The following is a 20,017-nucleotide window of genomic DNA, read 5'->3' as shown; positions in this document are numbered from 1 at the left end:
GATGCGGCTGCTGCCGGAATGGCTTCTCCTGCTCTTTGGCCCGTGGCTTCTGCGGAAGGTAAGGGCGGCGGGGCTGCAGCGCGAGCGCAGGGGTCCCGGGACGCGCAGGTCCCGGAATGCTGGGGGCTCCGTGCACCCGCCCCGCCCCCAGGTCGGCCGGTCCCAACTTTGCGCGGCAGAGGGGACGCGGACAGACAGACTCCCCAATTCAGGAGTGGCGCTCTACCAGCGCAAGTTGGCTGAGGGTTTGGGGGGCACCGGGGGTGGAGGCCAGGCCAGGATCTGGCTCCTAGTGAGGCGGGGGAGGGGACGAAGCCCGGCCCGCGAGTGCGCCAGACGGAGCGGGAGTGCGAGACAGACAGACAAGCCAGCAGGGTGTCAGCCTTGCCGTCGTTCCGCGCCAACCTCACTCGCCTTCCTTGCTGTCTGTCTGTCCCTCCTCCTCCCACACCCCATCCCCTGGCCTTCCTATTTCTCTTCTCTACACATGTCACAATGCCAAGTGGGCACTGTGTTCGGAGCACACGCGCACACACGGACTCACACAGACACGGCTGAACTTGGCTACAGTCTCCCATTACATTTCCCAAGGAGATACCATCTCCCGTGCACAGCCTCACAGACACACCCCCCTCTCGCGCCCCGCTGATGCGGGGGTGGGGGGCTGTCTGGAAGGGGAGTTTCTTGTTTCATCCCCGCCTCGCCCCCATCCGCTCGGTTGCCTCTTCCCCTAAGGCTTCACACCAGGACCCGGAGGCTAAGAAGACCAGACTTGATCTGACCCCCATCTTGGAGGCTTCAGCCGGTTTACACGGTGTGTGCATATGTGCTGGTGTGGAGTGTGGGTTGGGAGAGCACCTGTGTGCATCCGTGAATCCCAGCAGGCCAGGCTTGGGTGTCTAGTGCTGGGGCCCAGGATGATGTGTATGCTGATACTGTGTAATGGTGTTGGCTTTGCATGGGTGAGTCCAAGTACCTGATTCATTTGCAATTATCTGTGTGCACCTGGATGTGTGCCCCACAGTAGGGGCTTAGCCCTGGCCCCCTATCTCCTTCTACCAGATTCCCCTGCTCATGGCTGTCCTGTTTCCTACACCCCAACTGTCACCCATCTAGTTTTAGGGCAGGCAGGTGGCTCCCTAAACCCCTACTCCCTGCACCCGAGTCCCCAGCCCCTGAAGAATATAGAGGGGTGCAGTTCTCCCCCCAACACTTGGACACCACCTGCTCAGCCAAATCCCACGCAGCACCCCAGCAGGGTAGGGGCTGCCCTAGTGAATCTGTTGATAGCGCTCCCTGGTTCTCCCAAACCAGCCTGGTGACCTTGAGGGGCTGGAAGGTGGACAGAGGAGCCCCCTGCATGAAAACTGCTTCTGTTGGCAGAAGCTTCTCTGGGACTTGCTGCCCAGCTCTGCCCATAGAGAACTGCAGGGAGAGGGGGGTCTGTGCCCCACAAACTACCTATGTGTGTAGGCCTGAGGTCAAGAGGAGGTACAGATGATCCTCCCCAGCCCTTCCCTTCTACTGCCTCCCTACTCTCCTCTCCACTCTCTCCATCAAATAAACTCCCCTGTGGACAGGTCTGGTTTAATTTCCTTTGCCCCCTGAAGGGGAATGAAACATCTGGTGGAGACTTCAGGGAGAGTAAGCATAAGGATGTGAGCGATGGGGATCTGAGTGAATGTGAGAGAGCTGCAGCTGTAGGGCCTGTGGTGGAGTCAGTGGAGGACAGTGTATTGGCCTTTTAGTCCAGCTTGTGTGCGTGTGAGAATCTGTGTGTCCGTGTGTATACACCCTGTGGGTGTATGAATATGTATAACTGTGAGGGGGGGTAGAGAAGTGTTTGTATGTCTGAGTACCAAGCTGGGTGTGCTTACATGCACTGTGAATATGGTATGTGCAAAAGTGTGTACCCCAGGGTGGATCTCTGGTACATGTGTGCTGGACGCATGTGGCATACATCTGGATGTGAGTCTCTGCGGTTTGTGAGCATGTGTCTGTGTGATTGTGGTTTTGAGCGCATCTGAGTGTGGGCATGGCATTGCCAGGCTCCGGATGTGTTCTTGTACCTGAGTGTGTCCTTGTGTGTGTCTGTGCTTAGCAGTGTCTCAGTGCCAGGGGTGGGAGTGGGTAAAAGGTGAGACTGACACTGGGAAAGAGGCTCCTGAGGGACTGTTTACAGGACAGCTCTTTGGGAAGCCCTAATCCCCAAAACACCAACAACCCTGCCTTCCACCATCTTCCTCACTCCCTCCTCTTCCAGAAGCTCTCTTCTTCCTTCCTCTTGCTCCAGGTTCCTCCCTCCCCCCTCCTCTCTGGGCCTGGGACTCTAGGCTTCCACTGCCCCTTGGGCTCTGGCCTCTCCACCAAGGTTTCTTCAGGATCTTTCTAATACAGCCTCTGACTACTTCTCTCCCTCTCTGTCTCCCCAACCCCTTGCCAAAGCAGCTGCCTTCTGGGAGAAGCGGCAGGCGATCAATAGTCACTAATCACTAATCACTAATTACTAATTAGCTGGGGAGGGCAGGGGCAGGGCCCTGTGGGACCATCTAGCTCTATCCTGCCTCGGGGAAGAATCAGGCCTGAGGCAAGTCTCTCAGAGCTGGCTGGCCCCAGCCCCTGGTCCTGCCACCCCTTCCGCCTCCACACCCCCCTTCGGTCCTCCCAGCTAATCTCTGGCTGGGCCACTTAGGCACGTGCAGCCTGGGTAGGGCCCGGAGCTGCTGGCAGGGATTTGGGGTAATCAGGGGCCGCAGCTGGGCCAGGGGCGCAGGGGAGGGGGACGCTGTACAGCTCCCTTGAGCCAGAGCCTGCAAGGCAACGGAAACCCCAGTCCTGAATGGGAGGGACACCCTTTGTAAAGGAGAATTTAGAGGGTCATGGGTGAGGAAGGAGCTGGAGATCTAAGATGGGGTGACTGGGGAAGAGATGAGATAATTAGGGGATAAAAACAAGGTAAATAGGGGTCAGTGGGGTCGCTATGAGTCGGAATCTACTCGAAGGCAATGGGTTATGGGTTTTGGAGTCAGAGACCAGGTGGGAAGAGGCTAGATAAACGTGGAAAGAGACAAGGTAAGGGGGGGGGGTATTTATGGGGGTCAGAGATGGCGTAATTGGCAAGGAGATGGGGAACTTTGGACACAGCCAACTCAGGATGGCCTAGGCCCATGAGGGGGCCAGGGTAACCAAGAGAGAAGGCAGGGTAACATATAGACGGCGCCGGGTCTTGGGGTAAGGGTCCCAGGACTTAAGCATTGCTGGGCACAGGGGAGCGTTGGGGCGTAGGGTAGGCGCAAGCTGCGGGACAGGGATGGAAAGCAGGGAGCGCTGCCTTGAGCTCTAGAAATTGGCGAGTCTCCCCCTCTCCCCCGCCTGCCCCTCCTCCACCTCCCCGCCCACTCCCCCTCCGGCTCGGGCTTCGGGAAATTACATCCCGGCTCCGCGACTCTCTCCCCCTCCTACCGCGCCCCAGAGCCGGCGCCTTTATAGGCACATTTATTGCAATAATAAAGTGAGGCGCGGGGCGGGGGGCGCGGGGCGGCCGTTCCCGGGGGGACCGCGCCGGCTCTAGGAAGCAGGGAAATAAAATAAAATAAAAATTCAGATAACGGCGAGCCTTGCGCTGCAGGCCGAGAGCAGGCGGGCGGGCGGGGCTGAGGGGGAGGGGGCGCCCGGCCCAAGGGCAGAGTTGGTCCCACCAGCGGTCCCCCACCCCCTCCGCAGTAGTAGGGTCTGGACCTGTGCCTCCACCTGCCTGGCCCCCTCCCATAGCCTGATCCTGCCAGGTCTTCTCTTTTCCGCTTCCTTGTCTTCCATCCCTGTCTTCCATCTCCTTTCCTGTCCCCCATTTCCCATCCCAGTCCCCATTCCTGTTCCCCATCCCCCTGGTTTTGGCATCCACGGGCATTCCTATTTCTGCCCAGTAACCATTCCCCATCCCTCACTTCTGTTCCGACCCCCTCCTGTCCCCATCCCCATCTCCCAGTCCCTGCCCCATCCTCATTCCTGCCTTTCCCAATGCCTATCCCACATCCACCATCCCTGTGCTCCCCCATCCCCATTTTGGTCTCCATCCCTTTCTGTCCCCCATCTTCATCACCCTGGTTCCTACCCGAGCCATCCGATTCACATCCCTGTCTCTGTCCAATGCCCATCCACCATCCCTGATCTCATCTCTGTCCCCCATGTCTGTCCTTGCTTCATCCTCACCCTGCACCCTATACCTGTGGTTGCCCAGTCCCCAATCCCAGCCCTCCTCCATCTCTGTCCCAGTCCTTACCCCAGTCTGTCCTGTCCACTCCACCTCTGTCCTCACCCCCATCTCTGTCCCTGGTTCAGCCAGACTCCAGGCTGCTCCACCCAGACCTGACTGCAGTGCCCTTGCCTCTTTCTAGGTGCCTGGGCTCGGTATGTGCTTCTCTCTCCTTCCCCAACCCAGGCCCTGGCCACTGTTCCTTCCCCAAGCATGGGTGCTGTCCCCTCCCCCTGTCGGAATCCTGAGCGGCCCTGCCTGACCTACACGACAGAAAAGAAGCAACCGACCAGTCTCGAGGCCCCGGGGAGGTGCGCCCTGCAATGCGGCTGGGGGGCTGACAGCCTGATCCTCCCCCTCATTCCCAACGGTCCCATGCCAAGTGAGCCCCCCCTCCAATGGAGTTTGTTTAGCGGCAAGAGGCAGCCTCAACTCCCCTCTGGTGCGTGGGCCGGACTGCCTTGGGGGCAAAGCGCTCCTGGCACGGCTCCCGCCCTGCCTGGGCCTGGGCCTGGAGGAGCCTGATGAGCCCCCTCCCTCAGCGCTGGGCACCTCTGCCCCCAGCGCTGACAGCCACACTAGCCTCTCCCCTCGGCAAATGTCACCGCGCCCAATTAGCTTAATTAAACCAGTTCCAGAGCACAGAAACCCCTCCTTGGCTACACCCTGTTCCTGCTCACAGCTGAGGAGGGGAGGGACAGCACCATGGGCTCTCTGGGCAACGGGGGGCTCCCTTACCACCCTGCTTTCCCCTCACTCCCATCCCTACCCATGGTTGGAGACAGACAGACAACCTGAAGGACAGAGAGACAGAAGCACAGTTAGAGAGAGGAACAGACAGAAACAGGGAGAAAAACTGAATCACAAAAGCAGGAAATTAGAGACAGAGAGAGACAAAGTGAAGAAGAGACTGAGAGACAAAAAGAGACTGAGAGGAGTCGGAGAGAGAACAGGAGAAAACAGTGAAAGAGCGAGGGCGAGAGAGGGAGAGGGAGAGAGAGCGCACAAGAGCAAGGAAGCCAGAGGGAGGATTTTGTTTTATTCCATGTTCCCATTTCTCGGCTCGTTTCCTCGCAGACTCTTGCCCCTCCCTGTCCAAGCTCCCCCCAAGGTGCTTCTGCCGCCCCTCCCAAATCTTTTATCTTGGCTGTCTCCTGTGGTGAGTGGGGGGTGCCTGTGCCCAAAGCCTGGGGATTTGCCAGGATCAGAGAAGCGGACGTGGCAATTTGTCTGGGATCAGAGGGGAAGATGCCCCTGGTACCCCTTGATGCCTTGCCAAGCGTTGTCCCCTCCCCCAGCCCTTGCCTTGAAGGAGGAGCCTCTGGACTGAACCAAGGCCCCCTCATAAGGTCCTGAGCTGGGTGTAAGATATGGGGTGCCGGGATCTGCTGAGGGAGGACCCGGGGTATTTGAGGGTCACAGCAGCAGGCAGTGGGGACTGATGGACAGCTGGGCTCCCCCAGTAAAGAGGAGCAGTTGGGCCCAGAGGGGTGAAAAGATTAGAAGTCAGAGTTCATATAATCCCCCCACCTTTCAGCTTTCCCCAGAAGCCTCACCTACCCCCTCCATAAGTGCCCTCTCCTAGTCTTAGACTCTGCCCTCCCCAGCCCCACTTCTGGGGGGGGGCTTGGCCCCCTCCCCCTGGGAAGCCTCTCCCTCCTTCCCCTGTGGCCTAGGACCGCTTCCCCCACCCCCTCTCAGACCTATCCTGGAGGCGTTAGCTGCCAGCCTTGGCCTGCCTGTCAGAGTCAATCACTCCTGCCACCCCCGCCCCCTCACCTGGGCTGGGAGGAGGGATGGATGGGAGGAGGAATGAGGGGGGCAATAAATATGTATGATGAGCGGGTGGCAGTGGCATTAATAACCCGGGATCACAGCACTGCAGGGACGGGGATCAGGCGGTGGAGATTCTAGCCTAGCAGCTTGGCTCTGCCGTTCCTATCCCCTGTGGATACGTGGTGTGTACACACTAGTGTGTGCAAACAGAGGGGGCACCCATGCTGTCAGGCCTCCTTACCTACGCACCACTCAGCCTGCAGGCCAGTGTGGGATACCGCCCGCAGGGACCATTTATGTACGACTCACATACATATCCACCTCCCAGTGGGAATACAGTGAGACCATACTTGTTAGAAGGAGCTTGACACATGGACAGAGGATGATAGGAGCTCATGAAGGAAAAGTAACACCTGCAGACAATCACACAGGCTACCCTCAGACTGACATACACAGACATACAGCTGACCCAGGCACACAACCACGTCAGTCGGACAGACAGACACAACTACCACAAACCGACACACATAACCTCACTTAGACTCACAGACACACACGTATACAGAGCCACTACAGACACCACGGACATGCAGCTACCGCAGGCAGACAGACATGAAAACAACCATCACAGACACACACACACACACACAGCCTACCAAGACTGACATACACACAGGCATACAGCCACACACACACACACACACACACACACTCGAGACTGATAGACACGTGCATAGCCACTTCAAGCAGATACACACACAGCCACCCCAAGCCACTCCAGGCAGACACACACAGTCTCTCCAAGGTAGACAGAGACACACATACAGCCATCTCAGGGTGGCAGACACATACCACCTCACACTGACACACAGTCCTCCCCATCACAAACATGCCTGGACCCACACGCAGTCAGGGCACACCAAACAGCGCGGGCTAGCAGAGGCTGACTGACACACTCTGACACGCAGGGCTTCTCGCCCTCCCGCTCCCCTCGCTGGAACGGTATCTCCATATTTCTTCCTCTTGCTCTCCTCTCCTCTCCTTCATTCCCGGTCACCCCCCACCACTCCCGGCCCAGGATAATTGATGGCGCGGGCCTGGCCCAGCCACTCCCGCCTCTCGATCCATCTTGTACTGGTGCCCGCGCTATCTCCTGGATTGGCCGCCACCTGAGACACAAGGAGACCAGCAGGGGCCGGCAGGGGCGGCTCCTCTGGCCCCTTTCGAGCCCAAGGAAAGACCACCAGGCGGCCTCCACCACTGCAGGAGCGCTGGGGGAGGGATAGAGTGCCCATGTACCCCCAGCGTCAACCTGCGGCGCCCAGACTCAACTGGTTTCCTGCGCCCCCTCGCCCGCGGGGGAGTCGTGGCCAGGCCAGAGTGGAAGCTCCGTAATCTTGGCCGAAGCAGCGCTGGGAGGACTTCAGCGCCTCATTCTTGATGCAAGCCGTTGACAGCGGCCACGGCCTCGCTTGCTCGAGTCCAGCTCCTCCTGGCGTGTTACTCTGAACCAACCAAGGGCCAGGCTAGGGGAGACGGAGCCAAGTCCAGAGCGCCACTCCTTCTTCACACCGACACTGGCTTTGGCTTTCTTGACCTGCACTGGAGCTCTGTGAGAACGCAAGGATTCTCAGCTTCATTTCATAGATGTGGATATTGAGGCCTAGATAGATGAAGTAACCTGGCCAGTACCAAATGGCTCGAAAGGAGCAGAAGTCGTACTCGAACGCGCACTCTCTGAACCATCCGCTGCGAACCCCGATTCTACTGCTTCTCCTAGAAGCTGTGGAAAGGGGCTGGCGTGAGCAGGCCTTTGGTGAGATAGCCAGGGACATCCCCAGCTTCTCTCTTTCCTCCTCTTTCTTCCTCCACAGGCCGTCAATGCCCAGATTCAGGAGTCCCGAAGGCAGCAGTACCTCGAGCTGCGGCCCGCGGCTGCCGGAGGGGGCGCCCCTGGCCAGCAGCTCTCCGCACCGGGCTCTCCCGACCGCCTAGGCACCGCCCGCGCCTGGAGCTGGGCCTGGCCGACTAACCACACTGGGGCGCTCGCCCGGGCCGGGGCGGCTGGCGCCCTGGCTGCACAGCGCACCAAGCGGAAGCCGTCAGTCAAAGCGGCCCGCGCCAAGAAGATCTTCGGCTGGGGGGACTTCTACTTCCGTGTGCACACCCTCAAGTTCTCGCTGCTGGTGACAGGCAAAATAGTGGACCATGTGAATGGGACCTTCAGTGTGTACTTCCGCCACAACTCGTCCAGCCTGGGCAACCTCAGCGTCAGCATCGTGCCTCCCTCCAAGCGTGTCGAGTTTGGGAGCGTTTGGCTGCCGGGGCCTGCCCCCCACCCTTTGCAGTCCACGCTGGCCCTGGAGGAGGTGCTCCCGGGGCTGGGGCCCCCGCTGGGGATGGCGGCAGCGGCGGCGGGGCCGGGGCTTGGGGGCACGCTCGGGGGCGCGCTGGCGGGTCCACTAGGGGGCGCGCTGGGAGTGCCCGGAGCCAAAGAGTCACGCGGTTTCAATTGCCACGTGGAGTATGAGAAGACAAACCGCGCGCGCAAGCACCGCCCGTGTCTGTACGACCCATCGCAGGTGTGTTTCACGGAGCACACGCAGAGCCAGGCCGCCTGGCTCTGTGCCAAGCCCTTCAAAGTCATCTGCATTTTCGTCTCCTTCCTCAGCTTTGACTACAAACTGGTGCAGAAGGTGTGCCCAGACTATAACTTCCAGAGCGAGCACCCCTACTTTGGATAGCTCGCTTCGCCCCCGTCCCCCCCGCCCCCCCCCCCATGGCCCTGAGCTTCCCACCAAACTCCGGCGTCCTTACGTGGGACCTTTTCCTCTGCCCCGCTGCTCCTGTGACTAAGTCTTACCCCATCTACTCGCGGGGCAGAGGGGAACAGCCTTCCTGGGGACCATCAGCCCCCGTGGGTCCTCTTTTTCTTACGGGGAGTGCTCACGAGGCTGAGGATAGCTCCCTCGGGTACACCCCAAAGTAGAGGGGCAAGAGCGCAGCTCAAGGATAGGCAGGGCTTGGAGGCGGTCCCAGGTCTCCTTCGTCCACACTTGGTTCCCTTTGCGCCGCTGGCGCAGGGCTGGGCGCTCCCTTTGCCGGCAGCTTTAATAACGCCTGGCCTGGCCCCCTCATCCCACCCTGACTTTCTTACCCTTCAGGCGCTTGCCCTCCCACTTCACCCTGTCCCCCCATAAAAACTGGCTGCTTATAAACCCCGGCTTATACCCATCCCATTCTGCCTGCCCGGCTGTCTGCCTGTCCTCTCCCTGCAACCTCCTGGGCGGAGGCATTGTCCTCTGTCCGTCTCTCTCCGGTCCTCGCAGTCCAGCTCCACCTGCCCGTCTCCGGCTGCTTCTACTCGGTGATATTTTTTCTACGCCAAAACAGACGGGTAAGGGAATAAAATAAAGTGAAATCCAATATGCATCTCTGTGAGACCTTTGTAGGGAAGCGGGTGGGGGGAGGTATGGGCTTCTGTCTGGCAGAGATCGGGCCTGAACCTCCTCCCTTCTCGTTTCATGTGGAAACTGAGGCAACGACTGACGTAGCTGTGGTCTTGGAGGTCATCCAAGACCGGATCAGAGCGAGACAAGGGGACCCTTGGGGTAGAATCCCTGCCTAGGGGGGAATTCTCCTCCCTGAGGTGGAGGAAGTGAACTGCAGCAGATAGGATGAGGGTTAGACCTGAAGAGAGACTGCCAGCGGCCGATTGGAAAGAATCCAGTCTACAGGAGAAGTAAGGCCTTGAATGGGATGGAGATGCAGGGGCAGCGCAGGCAGAGCGCTGACAACCTGCTAAGCTCCACCGGGCCGGCGGAAGGCGGCAGGTGGGGGTGGGGAGGAGGGACGATGTTTGCGGCATCTGGAGTCATCGATCTTCCTTTTCCTTCCTAATTTCTTGGGCGCTGAGTTTGCAGACAGATGAGGGAGAGAGGGAGGGAACCTTGGGGTGAAGGGGTGGGGGAAGGGACGAGCGCGGGTACTGAGGGCGGGGCCGCGTAGCCAACGCCTGCTCCCAGCAAACGCGGCCCCCTTTAGCCAGCTGCCCACCCTCCCCACCTCCGCCTCCAGCTCCCTTCTGCAGCCGCCGCGGCTAATTTTATCCGCCCCCAACCCTGGCCCAGGCGTTAATTGGCCGCAGCTTCACTAGCAGTTCTCAAGCTCAGCCGCCCCCTCCCCTCGGGACCCCTGGCTGGGCGGAGGCTAGAGGATTCGGACAAGCTGAGGCACAGAGCGACTTCTCGCCTTCCTTCGCCTTGAGTCCCGGGTCAATGTACTGACTTGGAGAGGGCCCCATTCTCCAGGGAATTGCACACTGGCTCCAGCGGGGAAACTGAGTCAGAGGTAGGTCCGACGCAGACATCCCTGGGAATGAAAAGTAGGGTAAGCAGAAAATAAATAATTCCTGAATGGATGGTTGGATGGATGAATTAATTAATGACTGCATAATCGACAGGATCCCCTGAAAGGAGGACCGAGGTGGGAAGTGGTTCTGGATCAGAGATTAGATGAAGGGCAGGAACCGAGGATTCTCCTAACATCCGGCCTATTGCTACAAAGACCTGAGAAAACCTGAGCCTAGAGTGGGAGGGAAGGAGGTTAGAGCTAAGGGGGGACTTCTGAGGCTTGGTATGAGAGCCAGGTAGGAGTGGTTGGAACTCGCAATTTCGCCTGTCTGAGCCAGGTAACAAATTGCAACAAGCGCAGTATAGGTACCTCACTCGCTCGGGGATGTCCGGGGAGGAAGAGGAGGAGATGACCATGGAGGAGGCAGGTTTGTGAAGCAGAGGAAGGGGGGAAGACAATCCATTATAGAGCATGTCCACATGTAAAGTCTCATTTAATCCCCAGGACATGCTATTTTGATTATCGCTTTACAAGTGAGGAAACAGGCCCAGATAGTCCAGAGCAAGAACTTAAACTCAGTTCTCTTGCTCTTCCACACTAGAGGAGCCCTGGTGGTGCAGTGGTTAAGAGCTCAGCTGCTAACTAAAAGGCCGGCAGTTCAAATCCACCGGACGCTCCTTGGAAACCCTATGGGGCAGTTCTACTCTGTCTTATAGGGTCACTGTAAGTCGGAATCGACTCAACGGCAGCGGGGTTTTCGTTTGGCCCACACCGGGGTACTTTCCAGTACACCATAACTCTTATCTTGTTTGGCAGTCTTTGTATCTCCCGGAGCACCTAATAATGCTAGATATTCAGTAGGCACCCAGTAAATTCTTATTGTCCTGGCAATCAACAGGGAAAAACCCTAAAAATCAGAAAAAGGAGTGGACGGGGTTCACCGACTCACTCTTCCGCGGCTACGGATGGGGCAGTGAAGCAAAAGAAGCGGGAAAGAACTACAATTCCCAAAAGACCATAGAGGGGGCCACCTCACGCATGCGTAGGTTCCTCCCCTTAGGCCAAGGTTTCTCGCGCATGCGCTCTCGAATCGGTCTTCCGGACCGCTCCTGCTGCTCCAGGCTAGAGTTGGTGGCTGGACCTCCTGCGACCTGGGTCTGCGATGCTGCCTTTCTCTTTCCTCTGGGCGGCCCGGGTAAGACTCCAGGGCTCTGGAGACTGGGTGACGAATGTAAGGGAAGCCCCCCTCCTACCCCAGTTCCCATTCACAAAATCAGGGGTTCCCCCGGCTTTGCTATGCACGTGCTCTGGGGCCTCGGGGAGCAGAGGAGAAACTAGGGACTCCCTGAGACCCTAGGGCGCGTGCGGGGTGAACTGGGGTCTCTGCCCCCCATTCCCGCGACCAGACGCCCAGGATCTTTTGGCGCCCATTACACGTGGCATTAGTGGATAGGACCCCGCCAGTTGCCCCGTGGAACCTGTTGGGGTGAGGGAGAGGAGTTCCCGACCTGGACCCGAGAGCCGAGCCTTTCCTGCCAGCCCTGAGCGGTGCAGATGATGCAACCTGGCCCCGTGTTTGTGTCAGGGAGCTCGCAGCTGTGTGGGCCCTGGGGGGACAGGGTGGGAGACAGGGAACAGACACCCCCACACACACCTTTTCCCCCAGGGGCTGCTAAAGGCCTATTCTCCCACCTCCATTGTTCTGGAAATTGCCTGTACAGCCTGTGGCTTTAATCCTGCCAACTCTCCTCTTCCCCCTGGACTGGGGTATCAGTTTATGGAGGACCTGCAGGGAGCCCCCTTTTATTCTGGAACCTCGGTGGCACTCTAGTGAGTTCCAGCGACATTGGCTTCTCGAGGACTAATTTTGCCCTATGGCTTTGTAGAGTGGCTTGTGCTGGGCGGTTCTGAGATGAGGTAAATGAACTGAATCGGAACCACCCCCTGGACATTGATCACAACCTTGGCTCTAGAACTGGCTTTTGAAGGTGGAGGTAGATGTGGAGAGAACTGGAGCAGGCAGACTGGACAACTGGCTGCTGAATTTGGAGCCAGAGGGGCCAATCGGCATGGCTGAGGGTGGTTTGGAGACAATTCTGGATCTTTTTATTTGATCTGGAGTCCTGATGGCACAGCAGTTAAGAACTTAGCTGCTAAACAAAAGGTCAGCAGTTCGAATCCGGGAGCTGCTCCTTGGAAACCCACTGAGGCAGTTCTACTCTGTCCTGTAGGGTTGCTATGAGTCAGAATTGACTTGACGGCAATGAGTTTTGTTTTGTTTTTATTCGATCCTGGCTTGTTCTGCCCCTAGCCTCTGCAGAGATGCAGTCATCTGGTCAGGATGGCGACACGGGCCCAGCACAGCAAGACAGCCCAGACCCAGACTGGGGAAGCAGCCCGGGGATGGACAGGCCAGGAGAGCCTGTTGGACAGTGACCCTGAGATGTGGAAACTGCTGCAGAGGGAGAAGGACAGGCAGTGTCGTGGCCTGGAGCTCATCGCCTCAGAGGTGGGGCCTAGGGGTGGTGGCAAGGGATGGGCCACTGTAGGTGCAGGAGGTAACAGTACTGATATTTTCCCCAGATCTCACTTTGAGATTCAAGGCCTTATCTCCCTCTCTTCTTACTGTCCCCTGAAGCAAAGGCAAGGCCAGTTCAGGTTATGGGTGGGGGCATTAGGGAGCTTCCAGAGCCTCCCGGAAAGAAGGGCCGGGAAGCACAGGTTCAGATGAACCTGAAGCCTTGATGGAGACACACCCATCACAGCAGCTGGGTTTCTGAGGACGCTGTCTCTGACCCTGTCCCAGGCCTGGCAAAGAACCCTGAATGAAGACAACATTCTGTGGAGCTCAACCTCCCCCTGCAGCTTGGGGCTCTGGCAGGGAAGGGGTGTCGGGGTCCAGGGGAAGGGGCTCCATACCTTCTGAACAAGAACGCTGACACTGCCCCCCCACCTACCCCAGAACTTCTGCAGCCGAGCTGCGCTGGAGGCCCTGGGGTCCTGTCTGAACAACAAGTACTCGGAGGGTTATCCTGGCAAGAGGTGAGGGCTAGGCACCAGAGGGCTGGAGGGCCGCATCCGGGATGGTGCTCCCAGCTCGGGAAACCTACCTGTACCCTTCCAGTGGGTATAGAGAAGTGGCTTTCTCAGTCCTTTTCTGTTGATTGAGGGGTATGATGGAACCCTTCCTCTGTGCCCTTATGTATCCCCCTCCCATGGCAGATACTACGGAGGAGTGGAGGTAGTGGATGAGATCGAGCTGCTGTGTCAGCGCCGGGCCTTGGAGGCCTTTGACCTGGATCCTGCACAGTGGGGAGTCAATGTCCAGCCTTATTCGGGGTCCCCAGCCAATCTGGCCGCCTACACAGCCCTTCTGCAGCCCCACGACCGAATCATGGGGCTGGACCTGCCCGACGGGGGCCAGTGAGTGTGTTTGGGTTGGGTGATGGGCTTGGCAGGCAGTATCGTCATGGGAGAGGAGTAATTTATTGAGTACCTACTGTGTGCCATGCAGATGAAACAGGCCACTCTTGTCCTGCAGGTTACAGTGGATGAGAAAGATCAGACCCCAGTAACACTAGTGCCCACCACAGAGTGGGCAGAGCAATGGGGGGAGGTGGGGGTGCGTGCTAGGAGCAGTGTTCCAGGGATGGGGGCCTTTGGAGCTTGGTGGGAAGGAAGTGGTTAAGTCTGGGGGTTATTCTACTCTGAAGCCTCCTTCTCCCCTTTCCCAGTCTAACCCATGGTTACATGTCTGATGTCAAGCGGATCTCAGCCACATCCATTTTCTTTGAGTCCATGCCCTATAAGCTGAATGTGAGTGCTCTAGAGTGTGGGGAGGGGGCTGCTTAGGCCCTGGTGACCCTCTTCTGGGAAAGGTGAGGGGCTGGTGCCCTGGGCAGCCCTCAGGATCAAGAGGAAGAGTGAGTTACCTGCCTCCTTCTCATAGCTTTATCCACTTACTTGTCTCTTCAGCCGAAAACTGGCCTCATTGACTATGACCAGCTGGCACTGACTGCCCGGCTTTTCAGACCACGGCTTATTATTGCTGGTACCAGTGCCTATGCTCGCCTCATTGACTATGCCCGAATGAGAGAGGTTGGTGGAGGGCACTCCCCCAGAGTGGAGGGAGATTTTGGAGGGGAGCAGCCTTGGGCAGGCCTGTCTAGGCCCTCCCCAGGCTGAGGCCTGTCTCTACCTTCCCCAGGTGTGTGATGAGGTCAAAGCGCACCTTCTGGCAGACATGGCCCACATCAGCGGCCTGGTGGCTGCCAAGGTGATTCCCTCACCTTTCAAGCATGCGGATGTTGTCACCACCACCACTCACAAGACCCTTCGAGGGGCCAGGTCAGACTTCCCTGAGGTTAGGCCTTGCATTTCCCTGCTTTCACACCCTTCTCCCTCCCGGGACATTGCTGGGCTGGATCTGAGAGGAATTCATTCACACCTGCAGCCCTGAAGACCTCTACTGAGTCCTGTGACAATTTTCCTTGGCCCATAGTGCCGTTCCCTGACCGAGGACTTGGGGGTGGGATGGAGGGGCTGAACCTCCCCCAATCACTAGAATCCAGCATGTGGAACACAGCTGAGGGGGACACTAAGAGCCCGCGGGGGGTCCAGGCCAGCCAGCTTCCTCTGCTTTCTCTATTCCTTGCCCTTTTCTCTTCAGCTTAGATTCTCACCACCTACTTCCCACACAGGTCAGGACTCATCTTCTACCGGAAAGGGGTACGGGCTGTGGACCCCAAGTCTGGCCGGGAGATCCCCTACACGTTTGAGGACCGAATCAACTTTGCCGTGTTCCCATCACTGCAGGGCGGCCCCCATAACCATGCCATTGCTGCAGTAGCTGTGGCCCTAAAGCAGGTTGGGAGCTGCCCTTTGGAGGGAGGTGGGGGGTTTGGGCCTGGACGATTAGGCCCTGGCACGTTGCTAACTGAAGTTGGTGCTGGTGGAGAGAAGGAGTCGGGGGGAGGGGGGTAACAGGGCAGGGCTGGGTCCAGGCCACAGGTGCTGCTGTTCCATCCACAGGCTTGCACCCCTATGTTCCGGGAATACTCCCTGCAGGTTCTGAGAAACGCTCGGGCCATGGCTGATGCCCTGCTAGAGCGAGGCTACTCACTGGTGTCTGGTGAGCCGGGGGGATTGGTGAGGGCCTCTCTAGCTTCAGGCAGACTCAGGACTCACCACTCCCTGATTATTGCCCGCCCCCCTTAGGTGGCACTGACAACCACCTGGTGCTGGTAGACCTGCGGCCCAAGGGCCTGGATGGAGCTCGGGCTGAGCGGGTGTTGGAGCTTGTATCAATCACTGCCAACAAGAACACCTGTCCTGGAGACCAAAGTGCCATCACACCTGGGGGCCTGCGGCTTGGTGAGACTTGGGGTGTGAGGAGGGAAGGGCCCCCATACTGGTGGCTGCCAGGTAGGCTTGGGCTTTGTTAATCCTCCCTCTCTGCCTCCCTCCCAGGGGCCCCAGCCTTGACCTCCCGACAGTTCCGTGAGGATGACTTTCGGAGAGTTGTTGACTTTATAGATGAAGGTGTCAACATTGGCTTGGAGGTGAAGAGTAAGACTGGTGAGTGAGCAGAACCCCTCTGAGCCAGCCACTTTACACTCACCTAGCTGCCCTCTCCCCTAGCTGCCTAACTTCCTTCCCTAGAATCTGACCACTTTTTTTCTCACCCCTCTCTAGCCAAGCTCCAGGATTTCAAATCCTTCCTGCTCAACGACCTAGAAACAAGGCAGCGGCTGGCCGACCTCAGGCAACGAGTAGAGCAGTTTGCCAGAGCCTTCCCCATGCCTGGTTTTGATGAGCGCTGAAGGCACCTGGGATGAGAGGCCCACAGACTGGAAGTTACTCTTCTCCCCACGACTGGGCCACTGGAGGGGAAAGCTTATCTGCCTAATTTTTGATAGTGGAAGAGGAGGCCTCTGATTTAGGGGAACAGCCAAGTGTATTCTCCTTCCCAGAATTCATAGCTGAGAAAACTTGTTTTGTAATAAGATTTAGAAGGGGAGTCTGGGGCTTTCTGCCCTAAGTCTCTGCTATTATTTCAGTGTTAAAGACTCCCTGCTCTTTCTTGGGGAGAGGGGAGTTACCCTTCTGAGCCAGAGGAAGGGGTGGGTAGGCACCCTCCTCCCTGTTTTTTATCTAATAAAATGCTAACCCACCCTGAGTATCTGTTACTGTGGGAGGGGTCCCCTGGGCCAGGTGGTGATGTTGTCTCCCTCAGTGTGTACCTCCTTTCCCTCCTTCCATTACCACCGCAAGGACCCCGGGGGCTGCAGCCTCCTCTCTCTGCCTCTGATCAGAGCCCACACCAGACGTGATTAGCAGGCGCAGCAAATTCAATTTGTTAAATGAAATTGTATTTTGCCCACGGCTGCTTCTGTTTGATCCCTGGGGACAAGGGGAGCAAGGGAGGGTGGGGAGTGGCAGGAGGAGGCCCAGGTGCAAGGGGGAGGGGCTGCCTGTCCGTAAGGGAGGCAGCCCAGGAGGCTTAGGCACCAGGAGGAGCAAGCTGCGCCTCCCAACTCTAGGTACCTCGTCCAGCGTAGGCTGGGCAGCCCCTGGCGAGCCCAGTCCAGTCAGAGCAGCGCCGCCCCTTGGCCAGCGCCCAGAGTTAGCTAACATGGGATCCGCCAGCCACGTTGCTTGGCACTCAGAGGCCCCTGCTGTCTCCTGGCTCACGTTGGACACGCTTTACACGTAGCCCAGGTCACACCCTGCAAGGCCCTATGGGAGGGAGGGGAGTGGTTGGCTTGGGCCTTTGGGTCAACCCCACTGTTGCGTGCCCGCCCTCCCCCCGCCCCCACCGTGGGACTCAAGCCGAGGGTCAGAGGCGCTTCCGCTGCTGGGAGCAAGGGAGGAAAGTGGGGGTGGAGCTGCCTCCCCCTCGCCTGGGAACCGGGCCTGTGTAAGTGACGCTGCATGGGATGGCGAGAGTGGTGCCTTGGGCGGGGGGTGGGGGGCGCTGAGGGCGGCTGCAAGTGGAAGAAATTAGTGGGCCGACGGGCTGCCGTTTATACCCGACGCGGCCTTTAGCCCGGCTTAGAAATCCGGCCTGTCCTTCTTCAGCTTCTTATAGTCCGTGGAAACTGCGAGGAACTAGGAAGAGAAGGAAAAGGGAATTGCACTGGGCGCCACAGGCTTCTCTGTGCGCAGAGTACCGAGGGGTCCGTCCTGGGACCAAGAGATGAACGTATGAGGTTGCAATGCTAGGGCCACTAGGAAGTACCTTGTATTGGTCATTGGGACTCAGGCGGTTCCAGGGTTCTGGGTTGTTCTTTCGGTCCCAGCTGCGAAACGAGAGGGAGAGGATTAGGGTCTCTTCTCGAGAAGCCCGGACTCTCGAGCCTAAAGTGACCCTCAAGTCCAGCCAAGGTCTCTGCTCCGTCCACGTTACCTACTCTAGAGGGCCCGTTTCTCAGAGACTGACTAAGGGGTCACGTTAGTGGGTGCTGACAAGCGAGCCAAAAGCCTGTCACCATTGTCAGCATTGGGTCAGGTGACAGACTGACAACTCGACCCAGGGATGTCTGCTCACTCCCCACCACCCTAGCTTAGCCCGGCAGAGCAGGGCCGTGGAGATCTGACTGAGATCCCGAGGGGCTGGGGTTTCAGTGATTTGCCTCGAATTCCGATAACGCGGGCGTGAGGGGGGGTGGGTGCTGACACGGATCTGAGGATCCCACCTTCCGCCTCGGCCGGGCGTGAAGTCTCCGCGCACCACCCCGATCCCTATAGTGCCACCCCGGGCCCCTACTGCGCTCCCGGAGGCGGCTCACCGGGCCACACCCCCATACCCTGCGCTGAGATTGCAGAAAGCGGAACCCAAAGGCCCGCGGCGGGCAGAGCGACGTCGCCATGGCAACGGGGCCGGGAGCGGCGCGGGCTCCGCCGCCCGCGGCGGGTCCAGTTGGGAGCCAAGCTGGAGTGAGCGGCCGTCTGGGCCGGAGGGAGGTGGGGGTCTCCGGGTTGGCAGGTGGCCCCAGCTCTGAGAGGAGCGCTACAGTCGGAGGCACGCGGCCTGGGGATCCCCGCTAGGGGCCACTCATTCCCACCGTCCCTGAGCTGTCCAAGCGTTCCCACCCCACCTTGCCCCACCCCAGGACTCCTGGCTGCGTCCCCAACCGGGCCTTTACCAGACGTCGGGGCTGCGCAGGGCGAGTCGCAGCAGATAGAGCGCAGCGCTGCCCATGCCCAGGCAGATGAAGCCTATCATCGGGATGAGCTACGGAGAAGAGGGAGCGCACCTTCAGGATCAGCCCCTCCCGCCCCCGCGGTTCCGGATCGCCCTTTAGCAGCCTTTCTGCCCAGCCCCTCACCTCCGGTCTGGCGCTTCCTCCTTTCTAGGAGAGGGCACCTGGAACCTCCTACGTTCCCCCACCCCCCTCCCGTAGTCTCCTTCACCCCACAGCAAGCCTGTCCGAAGTAGATTTGTGGGACACTGGGTACGTTGTAGGGATGGGTCAGGGGCACCCTGGGGGAAGATTAGAAGCGTTGGGGGAACTAAGTAAGAGGCAGGGCATTGGGGGATTTAGGGGACAAGAGAGGAGTTAGAATCAGGGGCCCTGGGGACAGAACTCACCCCCGGATTTCTCTTGATCTGGCGGTGGAGGCCAGCCCCCAGACTAGTTCCCACCATATCGCCTAAGTGCCTGGTCCTCTGAGTGTCTGGTCCTCTCCAGAGGCTCGGCTCTTAGGTCCTCCCGGGGTCCCGCCCCCGTTGGGGAGTGATCAGCCTAGCCCAGCCCAGTCCGGCCCAGCCTGGCCCAGCCGGGCCTGCCTCTAGAGATGCACTCCACCAACTCCCAGCTCGCTTTCTTCCAGGCCCAAAGCAGGGAGAGGAATACTTGGGGCAAGGAGAGGTTCCTGCTCCTGGACCCTCTCCTCTAGATGCCTGCACCCTGGCCCCCCAGGACACCACCATACCTGAGACTTTGGGGTCCGAGGGAGAGACTCCACAGGCGCAGAACACAGAGATGAAGGGGGATCCAAAAGTGGGGGAAGGACACGCCATGGAACAGGCAGGCAGATAGACCATCCAGCAAAGTGCACGTGTGTTGTGTGTTCGCAGGTGGGACCAGGAGGGTCCAGGCGCGGAGGAAGCATTTGCAGCACCTTCCTGATGCTGCTAGAGTCACCCAGGGGCTAGCAGGTCCTGGAGGCCCCTGGTCCTTCACTCTGAGTGTAGTGGAAGGAAGATAGGCTGAGTGCACTAAGCTGCCTCCGTCCCTCTTGTCTGGATGGTTTATCTGAGCAGAGACTGTCCTGGAATAGAGTGGTTCCATGCCTGAGCAGCCTAAGGCAAATGTGGAACCCAGCTCTGAGAGGAGCGGTACAGTCGGAGGCACGCGGCCTGGGGATCCCCGCTAGGGGCCACTCATTCCCACCGTCCCTGAGCGGTCCAAGTGTTCCCAGTCAGTTGCAGTTTTGGGACTTGAGAGACTTGCTTGTCCTGCCTACCTCCAGTAGGGGTGAAGCTGGAGCCACCCAACGAGGCTGCCCTCTGGCTATGAGAAGAGGAAGAGAATGAAGTGAGACAGAAAAGATGTTGAAGGAGGAAAGAGAACTAGACAGAGACAGAACCGCGAAGCGACTGCCTCTGTTGATGCAGCCAACTCAGGTGTA

At 58.7% G+C, this 20,017-nt stretch overlaps 3 protein-coding genes across 3 annotated transcripts; 2 read left to right on the top strand and 1 right to left on the bottom strand.

The window, feature by feature from the left end:
• The first annotated feature begins 1 nt into the window (after position 1).
• Positions 2 to 8,772, top strand: NXPH4 (neurexophilin 4). The gene is made up of 2 exons (XM_004379895.1): positions 2 to 58; positions 7,903 to 8,772. The coding sequence occupies exons 1-2, from the start codon at positions 2 to 4 to the stop codon at positions 8,770 to 8,772; spliced, it is 927 nt and encodes a 308-aa protein (XP_004379952.1).
• Positions 8,773 to 11,475: 2,703 nt separating this feature from the next.
• Positions 11,476 to 16,759, top strand: SHMT2 (serine hydroxymethyltransferase 2). The gene is made up of 12 exons (XM_004379892.2): positions 11,476 to 11,576; positions 12,693 to 12,890; positions 13,344 to 13,423; positions 13,604 to 13,804; positions 14,116 to 14,197; positions 14,357 to 14,479; positions 14,589 to 14,728; positions 15,082 to 15,247; positions 15,413 to 15,512; positions 15,599 to 15,754; positions 15,851 to 15,958; positions 16,076 to 16,759. Exons 1-12 carry the CDS (start codon positions 11,544 to 11,546, stop codon positions 16,201 to 16,203), a joined length of 1,515 nt encoding a protein of 504 aa, XP_004379949.1. The 5' UTR covers positions 11,476 to 11,543; the 3' UTR covers positions 16,204 to 16,759.
• A 675-nt stretch (positions 16,760 to 17,434) lies between these two features.
• NDUFA4L2 (NDUFA4 mitochondrial complex associated like 2) lies at positions 17,435 to 19,031 on the bottom strand. The gene is made up of 4 exons (XM_004379891.1): positions 18,975 to 19,031; positions 18,529 to 18,617; positions 17,622 to 17,682; positions 17,435 to 17,491 (listed from the first exon to the last, which is right to left on the bottom strand). Exons 1-4 carry the CDS (start codon positions 19,029 to 19,031, stop codon positions 17,435 to 17,437), a joined length of 264 nt encoding a protein of 87 aa, XP_004379948.1.
• Positions 19,032 to 20,017: the final 986 nt, after the last annotated feature.

Source organism: Trichechus manatus, unplaced genomic scaffold (genome assembly GCF_000243295.1).
Source record: "Trichechus manatus latirostris isolate Lorelei unplaced genomic scaffold, TriManLat1.0 scaffold00069, whole genome shotgun sequence".
NCBI classification, from domain to species: Eukaryota; Metazoa; Chordata; class Mammalia; order Sirenia; family Trichechidae; genus Trichechus; species Trichechus manatus.
The sequence above is the reverse complement of the archived record's forward strand: the minus strand, read 5'-3'. Positions and strand labels throughout refer to the sequence as shown.

Excerpts from the sequence above, each read along its gene's own strand:
- NXPH4 (XM_004379895.1), top strand. The coding sequence starts at position 2 with ATGCGGCTGCTGCCGGAATGGCTTCTCCTGCTCTTTGGCCCGTGGCTT. Across the intron at positions 59-7,902 it reads GCCCGTGGCTTCTGCGGAAG|GCCGTCAATGCCCAGATTCA; the intron begins GTAAGGGCGGCG and ends CTTCCTCCACAG.
- SHMT2 (XM_004379892.2), top strand. The coding sequence starts at position 11,544 with ATGCTGCCTTTCTCTTTCCTCTGGGCGGCCCGG. Across the intron at positions 12,891-13,343 it reads TGGAGCTCATCGCCTCAGAG|AACTTCTGCAGCCGAGCTGC; the intron begins GTGGGGCCTAGG and ends CACCTACCCCAG. Across the intron at positions 15,755-15,850 it reads ACCTGGGGGCCTGCGGCTTG|GGGCCCCAGCCTTGACCTCC; the intron begins GTGAGACTTGGG and ends CCTCCCTCCCAG.
- NDUFA4L2 (XM_004379891.1), bottom strand. The coding sequence starts at position 19,031 with ATGGTGGGAACTAGTCTGGGGGCTGGCCTCCACCGCCAGATCAAGAGA. Across the intron at positions 17,683-18,528 it reads CTGCGCAGCCCCGACGTCTG|CTGGGACCGAAAGAACAACC; the intron begins GTAAAGGCCCGG and ends CTCGTTTCGCAG. Across the intron at positions 17,492-17,621 it reads GTCCCAATGACCAATACAAG|TTCCTCGCAGTTTCCACGGA; the intron begins GTACTTCCTAGT and ends TTCTCTTCCTAG.